Source organism: Apodemus sylvaticus, chromosome 3 (genome assembly GCF_947179515.1).
Source record: "Apodemus sylvaticus chromosome 3, mApoSyl1.1, whole genome shotgun sequence".
NCBI lineage: Eukaryota > Metazoa > Chordata > Mammalia > Rodentia > Muridae > Apodemus > Apodemus sylvaticus.
Genome location: NC_067474.1, coordinates 115058852 through 115086743, shown reverse-complemented (window position 1 = coordinate 115086743; position 27892 = coordinate 115058852). Strand labels below are relative to the sequence as shown.

Here is a 27892-nt window from a genome sequence, read left to right as displayed (position 1 = left end):
GGAAGTTTCACCTCAGGTGAGAATCTGATTGAAACGGGGCAGGGCAGGGGGTGAGAGCTTCCTTTCTCCTCCCCCTTTTGCATAGGTGACTAGATTACCCTAAGGAGCTAGGTAAGATTCTATGTGGCCCCCTCCATCTATAGTATGAAGCTCGCTTTAAGACTGCATTTCTCTGTGCTGGACAGAGCTACAGTGTAGTATGGGAGGGGGCAGCAGCCTCAAGTAGGAAGGGGGCTCCAAGAGTGGGTACTAATGGACAACTGAAGTTCATATCCATGTGCTTACCCCGAAGCTTCTCTCTACAGTCACTGCCTTCCTGTCGCCCAAGGCAAAGCCCCTTCTCATGTTTTGATGACCAGGCCAACCGCAACCCCATGGTGTTTTGTTTTGTTTTGTTTTAGAAGCAGATTGTACCTAAACACAGGCACTTTCAAGGTTTCCACACAGTGTCATTTATATTTGCCCATCTTAAGAGTGATGAGACAGTCTCTGGCCCTACCAAAAATGAGAGGTGTAGTTTCCGTAGTGGGATGTAGGAAGAGGACATTATCCTCTTTGGCAGCAGTTTTCTCTGAGATCTCCCTGCCTTGAAGACAGATTCCTTTCTGACTCTCAGGTACCAACCAGTACATCTTCAGTAAGCAGGCATAAGATCTGCCTAGACAGTGCACATGTTAAGAGCAATTCTGACCCAAGCAAGGTGCATACAAAGATGCTTTGGAATACCAGGTAGAAGAAAGTTACTGACCAGTGACCTGCTCTTGGTTTATGTTCTATACTATAATGTATTAATATGAATTGTGGTATTAATGAGATTCAAGGTTCTTGATATAGCTTGAGCTATGCCTTCAATATAAACCCAGTTACTTGGGATGCATTTTATTGACTGGTTATATCTTGCCACATAACTGATCTAGTGTACATTAATAGGCTGAATCCTATGTTAACATAGATACTAATACTCTCAAATAGCCAGAGTTTACATACTAACTTCTGTGTGAGAGGAAACATAGCCCTACATTAAGGTCATAATCTCAGCCTATACAAGCTATATACTGAATCCTAGTCATGTGCTAATCATTAAGAGTGTAATAATGGCTGATTAGGCTCCAATGGCTAATTGGAGTAGCTGGCTAGTAGAGTCTCAGTTCAGACTTCAGAAGTCCTTTGCCAATTACTCCACCATGCTTCCTTGTCAGTTATAAGTCAGTCTTTTTCTAAAACTGGATCCAATCCTTATCATAGTCCTCTAGGGTTCATTCTATGGATTTCTCCATTTCATGTATGATACAGTAAGACTTTCGGCAGTTACCCCAACTCCTACATGATGGAATCAAATTTCAAATCCACGTAGATCTGATCTCAAACTTGGAACACTTTTCTAAGGGTTTCCATCTTTAAACTATGACAACTCTGATAGACAAATGCTGAAGAATGTTCTGGTCTCTGAGCTCAGCCTTATACATTGGTGTTCTGTTGGTTACTGGTACATGAACAGAACCTAGAGGTAGCACCTTTAATTGAATAAGCACAAGATCCCGGAAGAACGTTTAAATGGGAGGTACCTTAGCAAGTGTACTCTGATTCCCTTCAGAGCCTACCTTCTTTTCCGGTGTGTTTTCTTGGTTCTTAGGTAAACAGTGTTAGGTTTGTGAAACAATTGACTCCACTCACAAAACAGATATGACTACATTCTAAAAGCTCAGATCCCAGCCTTTGGGGAAAGATTATGGATAGTTTCAAAGACTACAGATGAACTAAGAGGCTTCTGGCTTATGCAATCAAATTCTAGTGGGAGTTAAGCCCAGACTTTGCCGCATTTGATCTGTATCTCTCTGAAAGGGACTTAACTTGAACATCATTTCTTTTATCTGTAGTGTAACTGTCTTATCATGTAAGTATTTGGTGGTTACCAGTATTGATTCTGGGGGACTTTCTTTATAATGCCCATGGTAAAAGTTCTTTTCTACTCAGAAATGCAACAAATAGATGTCAGTATTTTCTTTTTTAAAAAATAGGGATTGTGTATATGCATGAGTGCAGGTACTTGTGTTCAGAAGAGGATGTCTAATCCTCTGGATTGGAGTTGCAGGAAGCTGTGAACTACACACTGTAAGTACAAGGGACTTAACACTTATCTACAGCAAGAGCAGTACACACTCCTAACTACCACGCCACCTCTGCAGGCCCTGCTTTTCATCTCCAGTGATCTCTAGTGACTAATTCTGATACCAGATTGATCACTCTGTGGTCCTATGGGCTCATGTGTGTCAACAAATGTGAAAATTAAGACAGTGGATGAAAAGAGGAAGTCTTTGGACCGTAGGCACATATAGACCTGGGTTGGAGGTTTGGCTTTTCCTGCTGACTGTGGGACTTTGGGAAAATTCTAATCCCAAGCTTCATTTTTTATTTTTCCCCCAAACTTAGACTCAAATGAGAGTTTCTTCCTGAGGAAGTGATGCAAAGTCTGTGGAAATACCACAGCTACACCTCAGTGATGAAGTACACCAGTCAGTCCTTTCATGAACCCTGTTGATGGGGCTCATTCCTCTGAAGCAGTTTCTGAATGGGGCTCTCCAGCTGAGATGAGGGGGTGGATGCCCTAATGCATTCTGGGAGTGAGGCAGGAATTTATACAGCAAAACCACAGCTGTCCAAAGAGTTAGGTCTCTGTCTTAACTCAGATTCTCTTTCCTCTGTTTCTTCCCAGTTGTGCTGAGGGCCCACTGCATCTTTTTGTTTTCCTTTAAAGCTACACTGCCCTATTCAGAGCAGCTGGCTTCAGACAAGTTTGTAGTTATCACTGGAACCAAAAATAATAGGAATTTCAAGCTACTTCTACCTCAAGGTGCCAGGCACAGTACCTCAAAGTGTCAAAGACATTCTTAAGTACTATTTTTATCTTTCCTTCACAGGTGAGAAAATAAAGGTTCAGAGAAGTGTTGAGTAAGTGATTTGTTTAAGATCTCATGCCAGTTGATAACGGAGCCAAGATCTGTAATCCAATCTTTCTACTTCTTAAATCCCAGCTCTTTGAAGACTATTATACTACCTACTAGCAACACACTGAGACTGGTGTGTGTGTGTGTGTGTGTGTGTGTGTGTGTGTAGGGGGGGTTAGGGCAGTTAGGCACAGGCGATAGGGACTCTGGGGTGCTGGATGAACTTTAGAGCTTGAGACTGGTTCTTCCAAGTTGGTAAGTCATTTTATCCAGGGACAGCTACAGGTCCACCAGAGAATGGAATGAGATAGAGAAAATAAAAAAGAGATGTTTCCCCCAGGAAAGTGAAGAAGCAACAGAAAGGGAAATGAAAGGAAGGAGACAGGAGAAAAGGCAAGGGGAAAGGATCTTAAGGTGTGGTTAAGACTGCCGGATGCTTCTGTGACATTCAAGAGGATGGGGGCATGGGGGCAGGGAGACACTGTGTTAAATTACACCATCAGTGGCACCCAGAAGCCATCTTAATAGGGTGGCGAGCTAGGAAGATTTGGGAGGCTAGGTGGAGAAGGCTCTTTTCTTTAAAAACAAAAAAACAAAAAACAAAACAAAACAAAAAGCAAGCAGGTATTTAGCCCACAAGCATGTCTGTGCACCATGGGCTCACCTGGTGTCCATGGGAACCAGAAAAAGGCATCATATGCCCTAGAACTGGAGTTACCAGTGGTTATGAGACGCCATGTAGGTGCTGGGAATTGAAAACAGTTCCTCTGTAAGAGCAGCCTATACTCTTAAGTGCCGAACCATATCTCCCACCCCCGACTGGGAAAATTTTCAAGAACAGTTTGTTGCTAAATGATGTGACACCCGGAAAGGACAGGTGTTCAAAGACAGCAGCCAGGACACAGCAGGGCTTTGAAAACTAGCAAAAGAGATGGGTTCAAATACATAGACAATAAATCTCAATACATCCGGCTACTACCTTGGCGGAAGAGCAAAGACAGAAGTGTGACCTGGAAGTTAAAAATGGAGCAACTGGCAAGAGACAGGGTGAGGGGTGTGAACTCATCTGCAGCTTCCAGCTTCAGAAAGCTGGGCAGCTCCTGCTCTCCCACTGGGCAGGAGCTGGAGGAGTTTGACCCCTGGAGCTGCATGGACTTGGGCTGCAACCTGCCTAGGCCTAACCCTCCTCTTGTGCTATTCTTAAATGGTCCCACCTCCCAGCCTCTGCCCGCTGAACTAACCTCAGGCAGGAGAGGAGGCTGCATGTCCTCTGTCCCTGCTGAGGAACACAGTCCACAGATTCTCTCTCTCCACATAGAGAGTGGATGGTCTGTGTTTGAGGATTGAAAGGGTTTAGGGAAGTCGAGGCAAAGAGAAAGAATCAGAAGAGAAGTCACTTTCTAGGTTCCTCATTTTCTATAGTACTCCACCAAACCAAAGAACCAAAGAAATAAAACAACCGGAACTCCCCTAAACTATAATATTCATAGATACTGAAAAAACATGCTTGAAAACACATTAGAAAATTCATCAGCTTGAAATCTTTTGCTGGGGTGGAAAAAAAGGAAAATGAACAAACCTGGCCCTTCCCCCAGACAGAGCCTACTTCTTTCTCTGAAGAGCTGAGAATGCGGTAAATGGCTAGGAGGCTTCTTAGAGGCTCTGCACCATGAGAGGGTGGCCTCAGGGAGAATGTCCCATTGCCTCCTGCGTGCCCATGCCTCTGCTAAGCCTCTGGTGAACTGGGAGCTATCAAAGGCCTTTTTGTTTTTTCAGCATCCCATTCTACCTCTCTGAAGCCCAGGCCCACCTCACAGCCAGTCTTCTGAGACTGCTTACTGTCTTCAGGAAAGGGGGGTCAGTCTCTAATCTCATGGAGAAGTCTCTCCTTAAACCAAACACTAAGGAGAAGTGTCAGCAGTTCCACCAGTGAGGAAAGATGGCAACAGATTGTTTCCACCCTGAAAGGTACATTCAGGTAGATAAATAAGAAACCTAGGGGGAAGTGCTGGGGGGGGGGGTCTGGTTTTTTCAATAGGACAAGAAAAAACTTGAAGAAGGCCAGGGCAGGGTAGCATTGACCCCTCAACCCCTTTTCATTGCTGGCTTCAAACGTCCTCTCTGGCTCCGCTAGTGTTCTTAGTCTCATGACTTTCCCCTTCTTTCTTATATGTGCCCCTTCCTCTTAGATTTTTAAAGGCACATGTGATATTTATGCGGGAGTGACTTTCAAACGAAGTCTTAGAGATTGTTTACCTTTAGGAATTTTCTCGAAGGGCTACAAAGCCCTTTGTGCTTCTTTCAGGATAGGCTCTCTCAGTAAGAACCAAAACAAACAACTTCAAACCCCAGAGCCAAATCTCTTAGGACAGTAAGTGGGGAAAAAGATAGCATTTGTTTTGTCACTTCTTTCCCCCTCCCCCAACACAGTCAAGTACTTGAGCTAACCCTACTTCCTGGCTTGGTTCGGAAGAGTTTATGAACCATTTGGTGGCTAAATTCCAAATCCCATATTGAAGACATCCCCACACTGGGAAGTTTTGCAAGGAACACATCAAAATTAGTCAGACACGATGAGAACAATGTCTGCCCATCAGCCCTATGCCAATATCTCTTACATTTGTCTCTTTGATCATGGAGGGCAGAGAAGGGTTATTACTCTGGCCACATTCTACATATTCCTCCCGGCGCTGGGTTATATAACTTTTAACTCTGGCCACTTCAAGCATTCTGAGAAGCCAGGGGTGCCTCTGGCTCCCCAGCATAGACTGGCCAAGCGTATCCACTGCTCCCTCCTTCCCATATGAAAAAATTACTTTGCAAAAACTTTATGAGTTGCTAAGACCAAGTGTTTAGAGTTGGAAAACCTTCTATTCACATTTTATACCCACAGATTATTGAGCCTTTGATCCTGACCGTGATGCTTCACTGTACTTATACAATAGCATAATAGTATCTAATTTACGTGATACCTATTAAGATCAAATGTCATGGAAATAAAAGCTCCTAGTGTTAGCAATCAGTCACCCACAGACAGCTGAAAGGGACCCTCACAACAATGTCAGCAATCAGGCATCTTCCTAGCCAGTTCCAGAGGGACGCAGTGAAAACATGACCCATCATCACTAGCTGCCTAGAGGTTACACATTCTCCCATGTCCTTTTGTGTATGTGCCACAACTCAATTTAAAAGCTCCATTTCCTTTCCCTTTAATAAATCTCCCATGAGACCTGTTGGATGGTGTGGTTTTGTTGGGATTCACCGCCTAGTTCCGTCACCCAGAACATACATTTTTGGTGATTTGTGGCAATCTCTATATACTAACATTCTCTGTTCATGCCACAGAAGCCTCTAAATTCTTTATTTGAAAAAACTCTTAATTCAGAGATTCTTGCTCCTTAGAGACTGTGCAATATAAGCAAGTCTCCACTAAGAACGGAATTAAGGTGATGAGCAAGCTAATCTATAAAACGGATATATTTATTTTCTGAACAGAAGCCACTTTCCCATGGATTCCAGCACAGTAGTCAGGACTGTGTCCCCAGGACAGTGCCTACTGCATGCGGTGCCCATTGCAACCAACTAATTGACTGACATGGAAACGATGGGAAAGAAACCCCCAGAACAACAGCTGTTGCATGGGAATCTTCACATATAAAAGTACTGCAAAGCCCACCATCCCTCTGAGGATGTCCACCAATACCAGCCCCTTCTCTTTCCTCCACTCTTGTAGTAGTATTAAATAAAAATGGACCACGGCATGACATTAAATACTATAATGCATGCAAACCAGCCAGCCAGAATCTGGGATTTCAAAATTATCGAACCTTGATTCTCACCACCTGAGTCTATGACATGAACTGACCTCTAAAGTATTAAGTTTATATTTCCTTTTAAAAATCAGTAGTAGACTAGTTGAGACTCCCACCTGCTGAGGATTTGGAGACTGAAGTGGCTACCTCCTGTAGTCAGGCAAGACTTCCAGAGAAGGGAGGGGACATTAACCCACCTACAAAACCTTCAACCTGAAATTTGTCCTGCCTACAAGATGTGCAGGGATAAAGATGGAGCAGAGAGTTAGGGAACAGCCAACCAATGACTGGCCTGACTTGAGACCCAGCCCATGTCATTAATAATGACACTATTAATGATACTCTGCTATGCTTGCAGATAGGAACCTAGAATGACCATCTCCTGAGAGGCTTTGTGCAGCAGCAGATAGAAACACAGACACCCACAACCAAACATCAGGGAGAGCTCAGGGAGTCTTATGGAAGAAATGCAGATAGAATTGAACAAACCAGAGGTGTCAAGGATGCCACAAGAAATCCTACAGAATCAACTAACCTGGGACCATGGGGGTTTTCAGAGACTGAACCATCAACTAAAGAACATGCAGGGGCTGGACCCAGGTCTTATTCATAGTTTGGTCTTCATGTGGATCACCTAACAACCAAGAGAGGCTGTCTCTGACTCTGTTGCCTGCCATTGGATTCCCTTCCCCTAACAGGACTGCCTATTTGGGCATCAGTGGGAGAGGATGTACCTAGTCCTGCTGCTCATGGATGTCCCAGAGCAGGGTGGTACCTAAGAGGGACTTCTCCTTCTCTGAGGAAAGGGGTAAGGGTAACTGGGGGAGGGATTTGTAAGGGTGGGACTGGGGGTAAGGAGGGAGAGGGACTGACATCAGGATGTAAGAGTGAATAAATAAATAAATAAATAAATAAATAAATAAATAAATAAATAAATAAATATTAATGAAAAAATCAGTCTACTATTGATTTTAAAAAGGAAAAGAACTTTAAAAAAACTAAGTGGTACACTTAACTAGTAAGCAGTGGTTTGGCTTAAGAAACAATGTTTGAAAGTGAATTTTTCTCATTTAAAGAACCTAAAAACCAACAAATATGACTTTGGAACTGCAAATGTGTTTTGAAGACTTTTTTCAAAAACAAAATCCTTGCAACAGGAAGCAAAATAAAATAAATAATATGAGATGTGATAGTCTCCATAATTCTACTATACTTAATAAGCCAGAAGATGAATTAATGTGAGTGTGAAGACATTGGGTTTCCTAAAAGTTTATTATCAAGGTCAAGAGAATAATGTGGTCCTTCACTCAGGGAGGAGCCAAACAGCAGTCGCATGCATGGTCCTCTGGAGTTGGAACAAGAGGAAAAGCTAGCATTTGGAAGCAGGAACACTAAACTGTTGAAATGCGTCTTTGTGGAAGGCCTGGGACTGAGACATTGGCTTTCTTGAGAGGGAGTGCTTCTGGACCACAGTGCAGGAGCTAGAATAGCAGCTATATCCAGAGCAAAGTCTACCCTGGAATGCTCACCAGGACCTCGAGCAGCCTACAAGTTGAAAGATGTGTTGGAAAAAGGACAAGAAGGGGGAGGGGTAACCTATCAGAGAGGGGAAGGCTCAGGTGGACTATCATAGAACAACTTTAAAGAGGGCCAGGAGGAAAACATTTCTATTAAAAGATGCTTTAAGCAAAGGGAAATAGATTTAAATTGGGCATTAAAAAGATTTCTTTAAAAAAAATCATAGTAAAAAGTACATGACATATAATTTACCATCATAATCATTCAAAATTATATAGTATAGTATAACAGATTTCTATATTCATTCCATGTACCATAAAACAGGCAAGTTTGTAAACAATGTTAGATCTCTTTTTTCTTTCACTTTGGTTAAAAGAGCATGGAATTCCTGCCTTTGAATTTGAAAACCAGCTCACACTCTGAGCCATGTGGGCCTGGCAGAGAGCCCTTCTGGCCAGTTGGCTCCAGTGTAGGGTTGTGGTCTGGCTTGCCCCACACTCCTGAGCTGCCCCTGGCAAAGGCAGAGTTACAGGGTTCTCCTTCGTGTTTGCTGAACTCGGCCTGTGTCTCTCCTTTGGCGGGAGGGGAGGGTTGCAGCAGGTCACTCTCCCCTGACGCCTGCCACCCATCTTACCTTGGGCTTGTATGCATTCAGCATGGACATCTCTACATTTTGTCCTCTGACGGGCTTTGGCTGCCTCTGGACTGGAGGTGACGAAGACTTCTGGTTATTGCGGCACACACAGATGAAGAAGAAGAGGAAGGCAACAGCCAGGGGAATGGCCACACTTGGCACCAGAATGTACAAGATTTCCATTTTATTCTTCTCTTTGGAATCTTTGGAATCTGGGTACAGAAAAAAAAAGGCAAGTGTTATATTGGTTAAAACAAAAAAAAATGTATAATATTACATTGCAAAGTTTAAAAGATTTATTCTATATACACAAATTCACAGTGAGAGAAAAAGAATCTAATACTTACTATGATTTGTTTCTATCAAACCCTCAACGTAGTTTACTGAAGTTTAAAAGTTTAAAGTTCAAAATGTTTGAAAATCACAGAGGGACAGTATGAAGGTTCTGAATGCGTGAGGGGACCTCTGATACTACCCCTCTCCAGCAGCTGACCTGCATTTCTCTCACACCTTAGAAGTCAAATGACACATGAGCTTACTGTGTCTGTGTGTATATACTGTGCATATGAAGCTGTAATGCAGACCACAAGGCTCTTCTCCATTGGCTGTTAGCCCAGATCAAGGACCACAGAGTGGTGCTTCTGAGTTTCAAGGTGCCCCTGCCTTGGGTATTAGGGATATACAGGGCTGGCCCTGAATCTTCCAGGATCAACATGAGTGCAGAATCCTGGTCCCTGCCTCGGAAGGTACTTGAGAATGTGAGGGCTGGTCGGCAGGCTGGCTTCAGGGTCTGGCAAGCTGCGCGACTGAAGCTAATCATTTGGCAATCCGGGTCTCACTTTCTCTCATCCAGAAGGATGTGAGTGTCCTGGAGGGTGTGCACAAGTCCCTCCAACACAGAAGTGCTGTATAACTTGACACGTTTTGAAACCCCAGAATTTGTCTTGAATGGTTTCATATGATCCCAGTAACTGCAAGTGCTAACACTTTGAAGTATATTTTTGAAATCGTATACATCCATTTTACTATTGCTTGGCAAAGAATTTAATGTATATAGAAGGATATGAGGTATGCCTTTCTTTTTATTAATTTGAACCTGACCAGTAAAGCTAAAAGCTTTGGGCATATGTCATCACTAATGAATTATTTGTCTGGTAAAATAAACACACGAATTATGGGATGATAATTAGAAGGGTTACAATAATGACATACCCTGGCCACCAAGATCAGCTCTCTTTCTTTAGCAAAACCCAAAGTGTGAACATTCTGACTGACACAAAATTCAGAGAAGCGTATCTCCTCTGTGTAAGAACCAACATGCTTCCATCAGCTATCCTTCTACTCCTTCAACAAGTGGAAGCCACTGTGCGCCAAGAGCTGGTCTTGAGACTAATGTAGGATGAATTACTACATGCCCTCCGTGTTTAAGAATTTCACAGTCTTATAAGAAAATAGAGACAGTGTTATTATAATACATTGTTGTAAATGCAGATGCGGAAGTATAAGCAAAATGACAATAGGACCCCAAGAGGGTCCCTTTAAACAAAGAGGCCTCTGGGAAATAGTCTTTACTTTTTCACTTTCTTTGGGAACTCCTTGGTGAGATGCCACAATACTGAACCTTCTTCTCAAATACGTTTATCATGTGACCTTAGGAAGGAGACCCTTCAACTGGATTTTGAGAACATTCACTTTATGTTAACATTCCCGGAGGCCTGGGGAAGGATATATATCTGGCTATTGAGCACAATAAAAATAGCATTTTTACTGTATTTATTTTTCTACTGGTATAAGTCATGCTTCCTATAACCATTATGATGAACTTGGGACTTCTCAAAATGAACTCATTTTATGGTGACAACCAACTCCATGGGAAAAGCAACAGGCATACCCCTATTTTTACAGTGAAGAATCCAAAGGCCAGAATAGCTAAGCTACTTGCTAGCCCTAGGCTATACAGCTGGCAGGTCAGAGGCTGGGTGCCTCCAGATAACAATTATTCCATGCCCTCAGATCTAGCATGACGCCCTGCTACCAGTGGTTGAATGCTTGATTGTGCGCACCTAATGTTCTCATGGTGGGAGCCATGTGGGCAACTTGCAAAGTAGGGAGTGTGACATCAAAGTTCTAAGCTCCACACCTTCCACTATGATGTGCAAATAGCAAACCGTGGAACCACTGGGAGTCACGTTAACACTATCATCTTCTATAATGGTGATTGTGTTTGTATGTCTGGGGATAGAAGCATGGAGGGATACACACCACGGGGTCTAATGTGAGCACATATATACACACACCATGCACACACAGGTTAGAGGCAACTTGGCAGAGTAAAGAAAGCATATATTTTTAAGGTCAGATACTTCTAAATACTGTCCTTGTCATCATCGAGGTCAGGTTGAGCCAGCTTAACCAGGCTATGTATATGTCAAGCTATGCAAAACAAACAAACAAAAAAAAAACCCTATAGATTTTATAGGTTGCTATAAACATAGCCAGATGGGAAGTACCTGGTCTAATGCCTGTTGCAACCCAAGTGTTTTCCCTTAGAGACAAGAGGATTGTGGGATAAACATTTGGAGCTGGAAAGTCCAAATAACCTTAAGCAAGAATCCTCCTCTCTGATCTCCACCTCTTCCTGTATTAAACAGGTATAATAATAGCTAGTCTTCCAATCTTATTTGGTTCATGTGAGACTCAAATGGGATCAGGTTCATGAAAGAACCCTGGATAATTGAAAATTGCTATTTGGTTGTTGGATGCTATATTATTAACATTATAGAATTTCTCTGTGTGAGCGGGTGATCCCTGCTGTTATTCTTGGATTTTCTGTGAAATCATTATGAGCGTAACGATAACAAAAGGAATGAGGCTAATTTACTACTAATGTAATGCTAGTTATTTCTCCAGCCTAGCATTTTAGCAACCAGAGAAAGTAGAGACTCACCTGTCTGCCAACAAAGGAATCTATTCTGCATTCATTCTCTATCAGATTAGGCATGGAAGGAAGGCCTTTTATTGTAAATGGGCGGTCTGGGAAAAATGCTCCTGTGGGTCTGCTGGAGAATAAGCTTCAAGAGGCTAAATCCTCTCAACAGGGCCAGACTTGGCTCCTCTGCTCACACAGATGATCCAGGGAGCACAGCAGGCAAAGTCTTCTTGCCAAGTGCAATAGTCCCAAGGGACAATAGGTGGTCATGTTGGGAGAGAGGGAAGACAGGCTCAGAGTACCCCAAAACTTCAAAGCTATTCCTCCCTGATTGCCACTATATGCTCTTGGCTAGAAGGAGATCCAGTCTCTGCAGCAGCAGCAGCAGCAGCAGCAGCAGCAGCAACAGCAGCAGAAACAACAACAATACACCTTAAAAAAAGATGCTCTACAGAACAGCAGCCTTTGTGAAAAAAATTATAAAACTAACTACTACCTTGGAATTACATGTAAAAATTCTTGTATAGTGTGTGTGTGTGTGTGTGTGTGTGTGTGTGTGCGCAACTGTGCCAGGGTATGTCTTTGGAGTCAAGAGAATGGAGGAAATTGGTCCTTTTTCTTAAACCTTCTGGGTTCTGGGACTTTAGCATGACTTTAATTTACACATTGAATACTGTCTTTGTCATCATCGAGGTCATCATGGACCTTGAAGCTGAGCAAAGATAAATGATAAACAAAAGCTAGACCGTAGCAGAGTCCTCTGCCACCAACACTGCCGTGCTTCCTATATTAAGACACAGTTACCCACAGTACCAGATGGGTCAATGTCATCATTTGGATGCCCAGATTGCCTATCAATGAGGATTCCTATCCACGGAGATCATACTAGGCACAAACATGTGCAGCACACTGGAACAAAGGCCATTGTTCTTACAGTTCACTTGACCCCTCAAATGCACTCTAGAGAAATTAGCTAGAAATTAAAATGGTGAAGATTTTTTAAAACTTTAGGATAACTTTAACAATTAAATGTACTTTTTACTTTGTGTTGAGTACTTGGGAATTTTTGGAACCAGTAATATAGTCAAGATCACATGGTTAATTTTCTTTAAAACAAACAAACAAAAAACCCAAAAGCTTGGTATCACACACCTGACATCCCTATTTAATTTTCACAGTGCTATTCAATACTTTGATTAGTAACTAAATATAATGGAGAAAATACTCCCTTTTTCAAAACCTGGGTGCTTAAAGCAAGGTAAACATGATTTCTTATTTAAGAGAGACTTTTGTAGAGTGAAATTATCATCTGAAATGTAACCTTTGAGTTAAAATAAATGCATTGATTTTTAAACAGCAAAGGTAGAAGGAAATTATATAGAACCTTAGAATTCAAAGGAAATGAAATGAGTCTTAACAAGTCCTCCAAAAAAGTTTTAAAAGCGATAGAAAACAAGGATCACTACCATGTATCTGAAAACTATGGACTAAGTAGGTATGTAACATGCAGATAGCTGCATTGGTGATAATTTTAATATAGACCTAGAAGCCAAGGGAAAAGGATCCATAATTAGGTCTTCAATTGGCAGGCATGCCCAGCATTTAAGCCCCTCACTTGAGGCTAGAAACACCCAGAACATACTATTTATTATCAGATGAATCCTGTGCTAAGAAGTGGAATAGTTCCTATCAAGGACAAAGCTGATTCCTCTGCAGTCAATGTCTTAGTTAAACCAAGGGAATGCAGCCCATTTGTGAGCAGTTGGAGGAAATCTTAGTAACTGGAATCTGTACAAATTTACTAAAGCTAAGCTCGGGGCTCCATTCTCTCCTCCTGTAAAAAGGAAAAACAAACATACAAACAAAAACAACAGGGCACTCTTTCTTAATAAGGAAAAGATTTCCAAATTAAAAAAAATATTGAAACTGCCCATGTTTAAGCATATAGCTTAATGAAGATAAATGTATTATCAGGCAAATTGCATTGAGAACATTTTTATTTTGCAAAATTAAAACTTCTACCCATTCCTGTTCCTTGCCCCAACTGTACCTTGGCAATCCCCTTCCTACTTTCTGTTTTGACAAATTTGGCTATTTTCCAGTCTCACGTAGATGGGATCATATACAGCACTTATTTTGTGGCTCTCTTATCTTTGAATAATGTCATCATAGTTTATCATGTTGTACCATATAATAGAAATTCCTTCTCTTTATAACTGAACAATATTCTATAGCATGCATGTACTTAGACAGTCTTAGGGTTTCAATTGCTGTGATAAAACACTAGGGCCATAGCAACTTGGGGAGGAAAGAACTTAATTCATCTTACAGCCTGTAGATAGTTACCCTGAGAAGTCAGGCAGGAGCTGATGCAGAGTCCAAGGGAGAAAACTACTTATCTGCTTGCTCATGATTTGCTCAGCCTGGGATTTTATAGTACCCAGGACTACTAGCCTATGGATGGCATCATACACAGGGAGCTGAGCCCTCCCACATCAGTCATCAACTGTCAATCAGAAAAACACTATAGGCCAATCTGGTGGTGATATTTTCTCAATTGAGGTTTTCCTCTTCCAAATGTCTCTAACTTGTGTCAAATTGACATAAAACTAGCCAAACATCATTCATTCATGAATGTTTGGGTTGCTGTAATGAACATGAGTGTTTAAATACCTTTTTGAGATTCTGGCTTCAATTCTTTTGAATAAGTACCTAAAAATCAGACTGGTGGATTACATATGAATGCTGGTTTTATTTAAAAAAAAAAGACCTCTATTTTTTCTACACAGCAGTTGTTCATTTTGCATTTCCACCAATACTGTCCAGCAATTCTAATTCCTCCATTTTCCACTCATCCTTGTTATTGATTTGAGGGGAATCAATGTGAAGAATCATTGCCATCTTAATAGGACCATGAGCATCTTGTCATATGTCTGTTAGCCATTGGAAGATCTTTGGAGAAAGGTATATTTGAGTCCTTTGCTCACGGTCTTCTTGGGTGGAAACATTGACTAGGTTTTAAAAGTTAAATCTCTTTCACTTTTGATAGACCTATTAGAGAGTAGTAAATCCAGTACATTCAAATTCCAGCAACATATCTAAGCAAGCATCTTGGCTGATACCTGCCATTCTTGTGGGTGACAAGGGGGGTGGGTAGCATCCCTGGGTCATTTGCCATATACTTTTAATCAATACCATTAAACAGCAAAGGGGCTACACTTTAGAGGAACTACCTGCTCACTTATCAGTGATGGTTTCCTTCTCCATCTTGAAGGGGGCTGAGCCTAGGGACTAGAATCAAACCATCAGTTGAAATTTATAGATAAATACTAGAATTTGCATTTTGGCTGAAGGAAAGACCTTGCTCATACATTTTATGATTTACAAAGTCCAAACAGTGATATAACTCATTCCCTTCCCCTTAGAGAATGTTAATACATCTCGCTGGCAAGTTCCTGGTCCAGGTGGAGCACACACAGCATGGTGAAATTGCCCTACGAACATCACACGTGGCCATCCAGCCAACCCCAGGGCAGCTTCCACGTCAACACTCAGAAGAAAACTAAGCTTGTCATGGACCACTCCTCCTCACCCCGGCTACAAAACACTACGTGATAGCTTCTACTCTAAAGAGGAGTCTCCTATTTTGAGAAAGTGAAAGACATACAGAGGCAAAGCATAGATAAGGAAAAGGATGAGCTATGTGTCATTTAGGCTAAGAGAAAGCCAGGTGAGGATGGGACATTTCAAATCTGTAGTGCCGAGGTGGATCTAGGGGACTGTGCATGCTTGGCAAGTGCTCCGACTCTGCACAGGACCCTTGGCTCACCAGTTTTGGTTTCTGTGTTATAGAGGCAGGCCTGGGAGTTCTAGAAACCACCCCATTTCAGAATAGAGCAAGTACTTCATCACTGGAGGTCCCTGGCAGTGTTTACACAGAGGCCGCTGAGTCTCATGGTCCTTTCAAGGTTGTCTGATTTTATAAATTTGAGTCAACGGAACTTATCCAGGGCCCCACCAAACTCCTGACTCCTACAAAGCAATGCCAAGTCAATAAATCCCAAGTGTCCTCGCACCACCAGATCCACAGTTAGTCTTTTTCTGTCCAGTCTCACGCTGAAGATGACTTCTGTGGGCACTATCAATGGGGAGCCCTGATATTTGGCTTCCACAGCTAGTTGGAGAGAACAGCAGTGGATGGATGTAGGGAGAACACGCAGGAGACAAGTTTCTTTCCTCCCTGGCTCCATGTTCTTGATAACACACCTGTTTAAACAATTACCCAAACTCCCCTTAGCCTGTCTGTGCTATTTGTTTCCTGTGCAAAGCATGAATGATGGCTACCAACTCAATAGCAACCATCACTGTGGAATATCAGAATTCTGTCATCAAAAAGACTCAACGAAAGCCTGAAGAGATGACTTAGTTGTCAGGAGCCTGGGCTGCTGCCAGAAGACCTGGGTTCAATTCTTGGCACCCACATGGCAGCTCACAACTGTCTGCAACTCCAGTTCCAAGGAACCTGACACCCTCACACAGAAAATATATGCAGGAAAACCTCCAATGCACAAAAAGTAAAAATAAAATAATAAATAAAATAAAATAGGCAATGAACATTTCCTATTGGTGCTGGGTAGTGGTTGTGCATGCTTTTAATCCCAGCACTTGGGAGGCAGGTGGATTTCTGGTTTGAAGCCAGCCTGGTCTATAGACGACCAGGTCTATACAGAGAAACTCTGCCTTGAAAAACTAAAGAAAAAAAGGAAGAAAGAAAGAAAGAAAGAAAGAAAGAAAGAAAGAAAGAAAGAAAGAAGTAGTAAGAAAGAAAGAACAAAATAAAGAAAGAAGAAAAGAAAGAAAGAAAGAAACAAAGAACAAAAGAAAGAAAGAAAGAAAGAAAGAAAGAAAGAAAGAAAGAAAGAAAGAAAGAAAGGAAAGAAAGAAAGAAAATAAGAAACATTTCCTATTGGCATGGGTCCAAAGGATGATTTTTCCAACGTTTATTTCAAGAGCAGCTATACAATAGGTCAGCAACTGGGCATATCATAGGCATAGTCTTCTGCTCAACTCTGGAGTAGAGTAGTAGGGGCTACTCTTAGAGTGCCCTTCAGAAAGTTCTAGCCTTTCCCTGTAGCTGTTTGTTCCCTTGCTTCTTTCTCCATTCTCCACTAGTTGAGCCCTCTATTGGCTGAGGTGGGTAGTGGCTTGCCATTTGGGGGGAGCAGTGTCCTGCTTGTGTTAGTGTTTCCATGCTCAAGCCTTACCTACCCTTTCTTTGACTGCATCAAACCTACCCGTGTTATCTGTTTCTCCTTATATAAAGGTCTCACCTCTACAAAGCCTGGATCCTTAGCAGCAGCTCAGCTTTTGCCCGCACCCACTGACAAAAGCAGTGAGCCAGGCGGCTGCATTTGGAGTCATTGTACCTGGCCCATTGCTTTTGTCTTTCCTTTTAGCACCTTGGCTTGCAACAATTTGCCAAAGGGTATGCTGTTGGGTTCTGTACTTGAATAGCCTTGACTTGTCCCATCAACCTCACAAACACCCCCCTTGGGTTCTGCTTTGTCACAGGCCATTTTTGACAGTGGGGTAGTTTACCACTCTAGGCAGGGCAGATGTTTTCCAGATTGCGAACACTGCAGTTTTTAACTCACTCTGTCAGCAGCCTTCTCCCGTATTTCATATAAGACCTGTTGTGAGGCAATTTGTCACTCAGCCATTTCTTTAAACCAAAATTGAACATTACAGCGAGCTGGAGGGTAGCAAGGGATGGAGACAAATCTTCTGTAGTCTGTGGCATTCTAGAAGAGCTATTTTACTGCTGTAGATTTCTAAAGCGTACTTGAGTTTCCAGTCTTTCTGTATTTTCAACAAAGAAGCAAAAATTAGTGCCCCCCCCCAAAAAAAACCTTGCTCAGTCATGTTATATTTTTAGCCATAAAATAAGGTAGGTTTTAGTGTTGGTAGTGACAGCGGTGGCTTAGTTTAAGGCTAGGTTACTGTTGTTAGGTAGTGGTTTTAAATATTTGATGCTTCACAGATTTGCAGGGCATCTTTGTTCAGAGGTCATGCTATTCTTCTCTGTATCTTCACAATTTTATTATATGTGCTGCAAAATGAATGCTAGCTTTATTTTTTTAATTATGAGTAGATCTGTGCACATATGTAGATCTGCATATGTAAATGTGTGAGTGCATGTGCCCTCAGAGTCTAGGAGAGGGAATCGGATTCCCTGAAGGTAGAGTTACAGATGGTTGTGAGCCAGCCCACACCGGTGCTAGGAACTGAACTAGGATCCTTTATAGTAAGTAGTCTGTGTTCTTAACTGCTGAGCTATCTCTCTCCAGGCCTTGTTGACATTTAACTTTGCCTATGATATGCCCAGTTGTTGACCTATTATATAGCTACTCTTGAAATAAACATTAGGAGACATCACCCTTTGGACCCATGCCAATAGGAAATGTTTCTTGTTTTCTTCTTTCTTTCTTTCTTTCTTTCTTTCTTTCTTTCTTTCTTTCTTTCTTTCTTTCTTTCTTTCTTTCTTTCTTTCTTTCTTTCTTTCTTTCTTTCTCTCTCTCTCTCTCTCTCCCCCTTCCTTCCTTCCTTCCTTCCTTCCTTCCTTCCTTCCTTCCTTCCTTCCTTCCTTCCTTCCTTCCTTCCTTCTTTCTTTCTTTCTTTCTTTCTTTCTTTCTTTCTTTCTTTTTTTGGTTTTTCAAGACAGGGTTTCTCTGTGCAGACCTCGTTGCCCTGGAACTCACTCTGCAGAACAGGCTGGCCTCAAACTCAGAAATCCACCTGCCTCCCAAGTGCTGGGATTAAAGGTGTGTGCCACCACTACCCAGCAAAGGGTTGCCGAGACTCAGTGAAGCTGTGCTCAGGCGAGGCTGGGAAGGAACACTGTCACAATGTTTCCTTTTCAATTTAGTTTCCGATTAGTTTCTACCTCACCTGAATCCTAATGTCAGAAATGCCTGGGACGTGAATGACAAACAGGGAGCATGAGAGGTGAGGTCTTGCTCAGACTTCATCCTTAAAAAAGAAAAACCTCCCTCTAGAAATTCTCTGTGTATTCTAAGGCCTAGAAAATGCATCCAATCCAGCACAGGCTGAATTCGAAGCCGCTCTGTCAGGACAAACTTAGTTTTAAATTCTATTCTAGAGTGAAACTGTACAGGTAAATCAATTCTCAACAAACTTCCAAGTGTTGGTATTTTAGAAAGTGCAACAAATGTCCGTGTATTTTTTTAAATTAAAGCTTATGCTATTTCTTTTAGATTTAGTTGAAACTAAAACAAAAATTTTCAGTTGGAAAATGAGAAATCCCATGATAATTTTGAAATTTCCTTAACGTTGACCAAACTAGAGAATGCAAGAACATTCCCTTGAAATTCTATCCTACTTGAGACAGAGAAGGAAAATGACTCATTTTCAATCTGCCCACACCATAGAGCTTATTGTAAGATAAAAAAATATTGCAATTCTTCTGATTCTTATGCGTGTGTGGGCATGTGTGGGCACGTGTATATGCACATGTACATACCATGGCATGTATGTGGATGTCTGAACACAACTTGCAGAAGTCCTTCCACCAGAATGGAACCTGGTGGCAAGAGCGAGCCTTTACCTCTGAGATACCTTGTCATTCCTAGAGATATTCTTGAGCTACCTGTCTGTTTGTCTGCCTCTATCTGTCTGTCCGTCTATCTATTTATCTATCTATCTACCTATCTATCTATATCTATCTATCATCTGTCTATCTACCTATCATCTATTTATCATCTGTCTATCAATCAATCAATCAATCAATCTTCATCATCATCATCTACCTCCACATATGCTCACACATATAAGTATATACATACATATAGTCACAGAAACTAGAAGACTGACTATAAATGGGACATGGTTCTACTTTTTAACTATATGACATTGGAAAAAGTATTTAACATATTGGAATCTCAGTGTGCATGTGTGTATAATATTTTTAAACACATGTTCTTACTCAGAGGCTATAAAATTACTTATTCCCAAAGTGATGTATACAAACTCTTCTTATAGTTTTTGGTTAATTCTAAGGACAATAAATGGTTAATGTATTACTACTTAATGTTGTCATTCTATACTCTATAATTATATAGTATAGAAGAAGGTTCTTTACTCTGGCACTAGCATTATTAATATCATTCTTTATGCGTCTATTCTGGGTATCTTAGGGTATCTTATATCATACCCTCCCCTCTCCCTAATATATGTGAGTACCATTCTCTACTCCAATGACCATAGTGATAACCAAAATATCTGCAGACATTGCCAAGTGTTCTCTGGGTGGCCAAATTGGTTGAGAAACACTGTTGTAGAGCAAAGAGCTCTGGTCCTAGAGGAGGGAGGCTTGGCTTCTGTGAATCGGTAAACTTGGATGGGTCCTGTCACTGCTCTGAGTCTTGGTTTTTCAAGCAGAAAATTGGGACTGGAGTGTTGTAGGTAGAACAGCCCATCAGTGGTGCTTAACTAACATGTCTGAGGCCCTAGGTTCAATGCTGAGCACCAGAAAAGGAAAGGAGACAGAGCATGTGTGTGTGTGTGTATGTGTCGGGGACAGAGTGGGGGGGGATAGTATTGGAGAATTCTCATTTATCTTGTATGTTTTTTGGCAAGAATACAAGATAAACATTTTGGGTGCTCTGTAGCTGTTACAAAAGTAGGGCTCCTTGTAATCATTCTGTTAGAGAGGGCCTGCTCAGGGGCCTATGAGAAGCCTTGATATTTGCTGGCTTTCTTCTGACTTCCACGCTAGGGAACACTGCATCTTAGCAGCTTACTGGTCATGACAAAGATTTTCTGTTCCTTTAATGGGCACACATGTGCTTAGACTGAAGAATTCAAAAGGTACCATGTTCTATCAAAATAGAAAAATAAAATAAAAAAAAATCCTGAGTGGCAGAAACTGTCTCACCTCTAGACTTAATGTTCACCTAAATTTACAGTTCTTATACATGAATTAACCAGTCTGACACATTGTGACTAGGCTGTCCACAAATTGATGTCAAAAAAGAAATGCACTATGCCCTTCCAGCACCACTGACCAATACCTCGAAAGGGTGAGTGATCACAGCAGTGTTCTTTCTCAGCGAGGTCTAGAACCTGCACGACAGAGTCCAGAGGTTGAGCCTACTGTGGTTCTTACATACTTTTAAAATTGTATTTGTCATAAGACTTCTAGGAAAGTGCCAGAGGAGTGTCTATCAGAAGAACACAACCTTGAGTTTGGTCAGAGCTGCAAGCCAGAGACAAGGGTTTCAGGTTCAAACCTATCAGTGTCTGGCTGTATGCTACAGACAAGTCCTTTGACTAAGCTCTGGGGTCACCTTGAGTCCTCTCTTGTCTTCCACATCTGACCAAACAGTGACCCTATTATCACCAGTTTCCATTACTCCCTTAGCCTGCCTCCCCAGGCCAGTGCCTCCTCCACCTCTCCTCCTGCGAAAGCTGTCTGTTTCAGCACAGCTGAGCTGTCTTCTGCTCAGAACACTTCAGTGTGTGCCCGTGCCCGTGCCCGTGCACCCAGCAGCAGGCTGCCATCCCACGAAGCCTTATTCGTTCTAGATGTGCTAGGCATCTCCCAGGGCCCTGTCTGTCCTTGCTCCCTGATAAGCGTGTAGTGGGTTTGCAACTCTAACGCCTCTGAGGAATGGCTGACTTGCAGTGGCCTCTGTTCGGACACCCAGCTGCTTAGGACTCTGTTATCTGTTTTCTGTGACTGCCCATTTTGCTCGGTCCCACTCAATGCTGTGGCTCTGGCTTTCTCAGCTGTGATATCCCAGCTCCCCCCACCCCCTGTGCTGGGAAGCCCAGTGCACCTGCGCGTGGACCCTAAAGTCAAATCACCTCCAAAATAGCTCCAAGCTATTTGGAGATTTTCTCTCTAACACTTCCATCCTCTCTCATACTTTATAATCATCCAGTAGACGTGAGCAAACTGACAGCAACTCCATTTTCCTTCCACACATCCATACTCTTCTGCATCATTAGCGGCCAACACAAAGATCACAGTTTAGTAGACTGCCCTCGCTCACGGAGCAATGGCTGCAGATTCATCTTGCTCCCTGGGTGATTTCAGTGAGACAGAACAGTTTTCTCATTGCTTCCAATAGACCTGCATGCCCAGACAGTTTCTGTATCTATGGACTTCCTGGGGAAAAGGCTCTTTTCTACAGGAATGACTGTGATTGGCTAACTGACCCTGTGCCTCTGGGGGGCCTGCACCACACACCACAGAGCACCACTGTGCAGTGACTACAGGTGCTCCTTGAGAGTGACGCTGGTGCCTGTAAACAACTGTATGTAGAGACAGCTAGGCTTATGAATGATGGAGATGGTTTCTGCTCGAGAGACCATGATCAATAGAATCCGCCCCTCCTAGGCCTTCTACATAGGGACCTGGATATTTGAAAGGTGACTGAATACATTAGAGCCAATAACTTCTATTTACCACATGCAGGGATGTCGCACAGGTCAGACTTAAAGTTTTCATCCAAGGTAAAGCACCAGGGAGCTTCCTTCTGGTTGCCAGGGTTGCGGCAGTACGAGTGGCCTCCGTTGAGCTCTGGAAAGCGCAGGGCAGTAAAGCTGTGTGTGTGGGGGTATTGAGAATTCCATGGCTGGCACTGGCGCCCTGACTTGGTCACACTGACGGTTCCCCGGTAGTCTACGCCTGTGCTATTGTAGCATTTGTGATCTGAAAAACATGAAAGAAAAGCCCAGTGCTAGTAAGAAACAGAAGGGGACTTGTTCTCCCCAGAACAGTTTGGGTATGGGGAGCTGAGGGCTAAGGACCTTGCAGATCTTCCTCCCTGCAGATCAGTGCAGGGACTCTGCTGGGCTTAGACTGGGGGGGGGGGGAAGGGGGGGGAGGGCTGCCTTGGACTCGCATTCCTGGGAGGATTTAAGGCTTATGCTTCAGGAATAAAATGCCCCTCTGCAGTGTTTTTAACTGGGGAATACAGGAAGAAGTGGGATTGGGGAGGCAGCTGGGTCACAGGAGGGATTTCTCAGGGTTCAGGAATTAGTGGTTCAAGGAAGATTCAAGGCAAACTTTTTCCTCCATTCCAGCGGGGTTGGGGGTGTGGGGGTGGGGCGTCTAGAGATAACTCATGGGAAGTCAAGCAGGAGTTGAGCCGTTGTGCTGATGGCGTGGGCTGCCTGTGAGAAAGCAGGCTCTCTTATGTGGTCCTTCAGCTGGCCACGGGGTAAGAAATAAGTGTTATACAGTAACTACAAAAGTGGCATTAACTATCAAAGAAAATTAATCTAGATGAAAGGCAAACAGGCAGAGGGACAGCCTGCTCTCTACAGCGGGGACAGGACAGGAGATAGGGACACATCTTCACGTGTATTTATCAAGTATGGTCCAACAAGAAACATGCACACACCTGATATGAGAGCATGCCTGATATCTTCGCAGGGTTGAAAACAGCTTTGCTCCTTTCTTCAGCACTCCTGTTATCCCCAAAGTGGACTCCACATCTCTCCCACCACTGCAGCCTCAGAACCTCAAGTATACTTCATGTCTCAATGAATCTGTCCATTCTGGACACTTCATATAACTGGGATCATGCAATGGTTTCTTGTGTTAGCATTGAGTTTTACCTAGCTGTGGCATATGTCTGCATTTTGTTCCTTTCGTGGATGGTATTTCACTACATGGGCATACTGTCATTTGTTTTATAAAACAAACAAACAAACAAACAAAAAGAAACAAACAAACAAACAAAAAAACCCCAAGCTATTTTGGAACAAGGTCTCTACAATCCCAGGCTGGTCCTGAACTTACAATGTAGGGGAGGATGGCTTTGAACTGATGATCCTCTTGGCCCCATCTTTGAGTGCTGGGATTACAGACACACAACACAGTTTATGTGATTCTGGGAATGAATCCAGGACTCTGTGCATGCTCTCCAAGCATTCTATCAACTGAGCTGCACCCCAGCCCCTTTTGTGGATAGATCTACCACGAACATTCTTAAGACAAATTTATTTTTATTTTTATGTATTTGTGTGTTTTGCCTGTATGCATATGTGTGCATTGCATTCATGATGGTGCCTATGCATCCAGAAGAGGGCACTGGATCCTGCAGCACTGGAATTAAAGATAACTGTGAGCTGCCAGGTGAGTGCTGGGAACTGAACCTGGGTTTTCTGCAAGAACCGTAAATGCTGTTAACTGCTGATAATCTCTCCAGCCTGTGTTGTGAACATTTTTTATATGAGTTTCCATTTGAAGACCTGTTTCTAATTCTTCCAATTATATGTTCAAGAGTGGAATTGCTGGGCCATTTAGTATTTCTGTATTTAAGTTATTAAAAACCAGATCCTGTATTTTTTTTAAAACTTGTCTCCATGAAGCATCTTAAGGAAATTCTATCTAATCTACCACAGAATGCTCAGGCATGGTATTCAGCTCACTAGAGGGTTAGTGGTCAGTGGGCACTGTTGCTGTCCCGGTAGGGACAGTTACTGTGTGTCGGCGCCAGACCCCATCACTTACTTTTGTTTATAGGATCTGCCATGGGGATGCCAATCCGTATGCAGTTTGCAGCTTCCGGGCTCTCGGGCTGGGGCAGATCCTCACAGTTTGGCAACTTCAGCCTCATCAAAATCATGGGATTTGATCTGGCAAAGATGTACTCGGTCTGACACAGGACATTCTCCAGCACTTCACATTCATCACGACACAAGTCACGGGGCTTTGGGACAGATGAGGTTTCGTCACAGTATGGGAAGGCGTAGTGGCACAGGGAAGGGATGGCGAACTGAGAACACTTATCAGATAAATGGCTGGAGGTGCCAATCATGGTGAAGGCAGCTGAAAAACAAACAGAACTATTAACTCCCAGGGGACAGGGTTTATCTCTGCTGTGATCCAGTCAACAGATACCAGGGAGAAACACACTGCAGGGAATCTGCTGGGCTGAAGCCCACAAGGCCAAGGGAAGGAGATTCATTTCAGATGTCTAAGCATCTCACTTTCACTGGCTTGAAAAAATCATTTTGACTACAAAGTTAGAAAAACAGGATTGAATTACATATGTACCATTTCCTAATAAAAAGAATTAATTGGGTTAAAGTACAATATATTTTTCTTTGTTTCTCTCTCTCTCTACAGAGAGAGTGTTTCACCCTGTACTTTTTTTTTTTAAATTAATTTTCTGAGGCTCTAAGACATCTGACAGGCCAAGGTCAGAGCTTGTTTCAGGCAGGGTTGAGGGGAGCGTAGCACTGTGTTGCCAGATGGCAAGAGATGCTAGGCAGAGTTGACGGGAGGCTTTGGACTATTTGTGTCCTTTCATTGTGACTTGAATACTTTTTATTCCATCTTTGGAAAAATGAGGCAATACACCAGAAGACCACAATTCAATTGTCCCAGTATGCATCCCGAGATCTTGGGGTCTGTTAGCCTAACCTCACATTGCAGGGCTTCTGTACCAAAAGTGCACCAAACCTTAGGCCCCCAAAGAGTCTGGTTATGTTGTTTCACAAAGTATGTTCCTTGGACCTAAGCCGATGACAAAGTATTAAGGGCTTCTGAGAAGGGCCACAGAGGCTAACCAGGCTGGGAAACACTGGGTCAAACAAAATGAAATGAGTTTTTTCAAAAAGCAAAATGGAACTATGATACTTTCCAGCAAGTTGATATCTACTGAGCATATGCAAGAGAGGGCTATTATACATTGTTTACCAAATATTTATATCAGAACGCCACTTATTTAATGCGTCTCCTTATGTATGTCCGAATGCTCTCGTACTAGGTGTAAATCCTGGGCTCAGTGGCTCCTCCTTGTCCAGCCTGTGTCTACTCTTGTTCTCAAAACCCCTCGAGGGCTTCAGCAAAAGCAACTCTACTTCCTGTCCTTGTTTTTGGTTCAACAGTTCCCCTCAGCTGCTTCTCGGTTCTGTCAAATTGCTCAGAGAACAGAGTTTCTGGCCCTTTCTCTTTCTCTCTCTTCCGTGTTTCTGTCATGGATTTGTCCATATGTCCCTTAAAATCAATCCTCAAATAAAAATGGTGCAAAATGCACCCACCCACTTGTATGAGGAAGTGCTTCACTGTGGCGCTCACGGAGAACAGCAGTTTCCTGATGTCTCTGTAACAACAACTCTGGGATGAATGTTCTAGCCCAAGCTTATTCTTCCCCAGTCTACACCATGCTGCTTCCCTGCTTCCAAACACAAGCTCTGTGAGGTTAGAGACACACCTGGCTCCTTCACGCTCTCATACATATCCCCAAGTGTCCAGTCTGGTCCCAGAATACTGAAAGCACTCAGTAATATTTATTGAGTGTTTGCATGAATGTGAGACTTCTCGAAGCTTCCTTTTCCTCCAAGACTAACCTCTAATAAATTATTTTAATGTAAATTCCAGAGCACAGAGATCACATCTTATGCCTCTTTATGGTCCCACCCCCAACCCTAAGCTTAGCTTAATTCTCTGTCAGGAAAGCAGCCCAGAAAAACTCCTGGCAAGAAAAAATAGTTAAGGAAGCCTAAGTATTATTTCTTTGATGTTACCTACCTGTGATCTGATTTTCTATTTCCCCCTGCATATGTAAAGACTCCATATACACAGTGCGGTTGCCAATAAATCGTGCACACGCAATGCCTCGGTATGGCTGACAGAATCCATCTTCTTCATACTCGTCTCTAAAAACAAAGCATAAAGAATGATAATTAGAACAGAACTACACCCACATGCTAGTCACTCTGGCTGCACAATGCTTTAAATAGTCACGAGGGGGCGCAGTTGGGCACCATATCATGACTACACTTACAGAATCCTTTTTTTTTTTTTTTTAAATTCAGTTCTCAAACATCCCTTAAAACATCTGTTGGTCACGTTGGTCAAGTTTCCTACAGCCCCAGAAAATCATCCTGAAGCGCAAAATCATCCTTAAATATGGGAAAGACCTTTTATTTTTGCAGCTGGTGGTGGGCTGGAGGATGATGCAGCCAGCTCTGTGAGGGAAGAGGAAACAAGCCAGAAATCTGGGCACAGGCTCTACAGTTTTTTGTTTTCTAAGTGAAGATTATTTCTGCTCCATTTGCTACAAAGGCGTGTGCACATTACCCACAAGATCCACACCAACTGACATGTCAATTAGGAGGTCCACAGGGTAGGAAGTTGGAGCAGCCGGGAGGGAGGGAGGACAGTTGAGTCTCATGGTTCCTTACTGGGTAAGACCCATCCTGTCTATAAGAGGCCAGAGCAAGCCACAGACCAAACGATTTGAGACCAGCCACCAAATCCAAAGAACTCCGGAGCAAACATCAACAGTCACCTTACCTCTATGATCCCTGTGACCCTTAAAACTTAAAAAAAAAAAATATATCCATGAGAATTTTGGTGCTTTCAAATTATAATAGATGAACAAGGGAAGTAGATTTTATCTTGAAGACAAGAGATACCAGAAAATGACAGGAAAGCTGCAGTGCCACAGCCATAGGACAGGAGATCAGGATTTAAGATGGGCATTCCCCTCCTACCAAAGTCCTCAGCGGGGATGCACAAGGCAGAGGGCAGGGCTGGGGGTGGATCAACACATGGAGGCAACCCTGAAGGCTGTCTGCTGCATCTGTGAGTTCACCTCTACCCTAGTTCTCCTCTGGCTGATGTCAACACCTGTCTCCACATAACACCCATTTGCCGCTTTTGTCTTCTATGTTAGAAGACAGGATACCGAAATGTTCTTCCTGTGTTCTTTAGGTAGGCTGGCCCAGACCGGTGCATCATGGTCCTTGCCTTTAAAACAGAGGTTATAACTGACCTCTTTGCCCTATAGGTATAAGCTGTATAACCCCATCAAATAATATAAAAGCTTCTTATTTGTTTGTATTAATTTAGCAGAGCCGGAGATGGAACTAGGGCCTCATACAAGTTAGGTGAGTACTTACCAATGAGCCATGGCCCCAGACACATTGATTTTGTTTATGACTAGTCTTAATATGTCACCCAACCTCACTTTGAAGGTGTAATAGTTCTACCACAGTCTTTCAAGTGACT

The 27892-nt window shown here is 42.7% G+C and overlaps 1 protein-coding gene and 1 non-coding gene across 2 annotated transcripts in view; both read right to left on the bottom strand.

Moving 5' to 3' along the window:
- Ror1 (receptor tyrosine kinase like orphan receptor 1) overlaps nucleotides 1-27892 on the bottom strand; it is a 350403-nt gene that overhangs the window by 7902 nt on the left and 314609 nt on the right. Inside the window, exons 5-8 of the mRNA XM_052176840.1 lie at nucleotides 26408-26535; nucleotides 24383-24700; nucleotides 22328-22573; nucleotides 8910-9121 (exon numbers count right to left, since the gene is read on the bottom strand). Of these exons, the coding sequence (XP_052032800.1) occupies nucleotides 8910-9121; nucleotides 22328-22573; nucleotides 24383-24700; nucleotides 26408-26535 (904 nt within the window). The remainder of the gene's footprint in view (nucleotides 1-8909; nucleotides 9122-22327; nucleotides 22574-24382; nucleotides 24701-26407; nucleotides 26536-27892) is intronic.
- Nucleotides 17857-17962, bottom strand: LOC127681834 (U6 spliceosomal RNA). Its single transcript, XR_007977194.1, has one exon. It is a non-coding gene; the product is annotated as a U6 spliceosomal RNA (small nuclear RNA).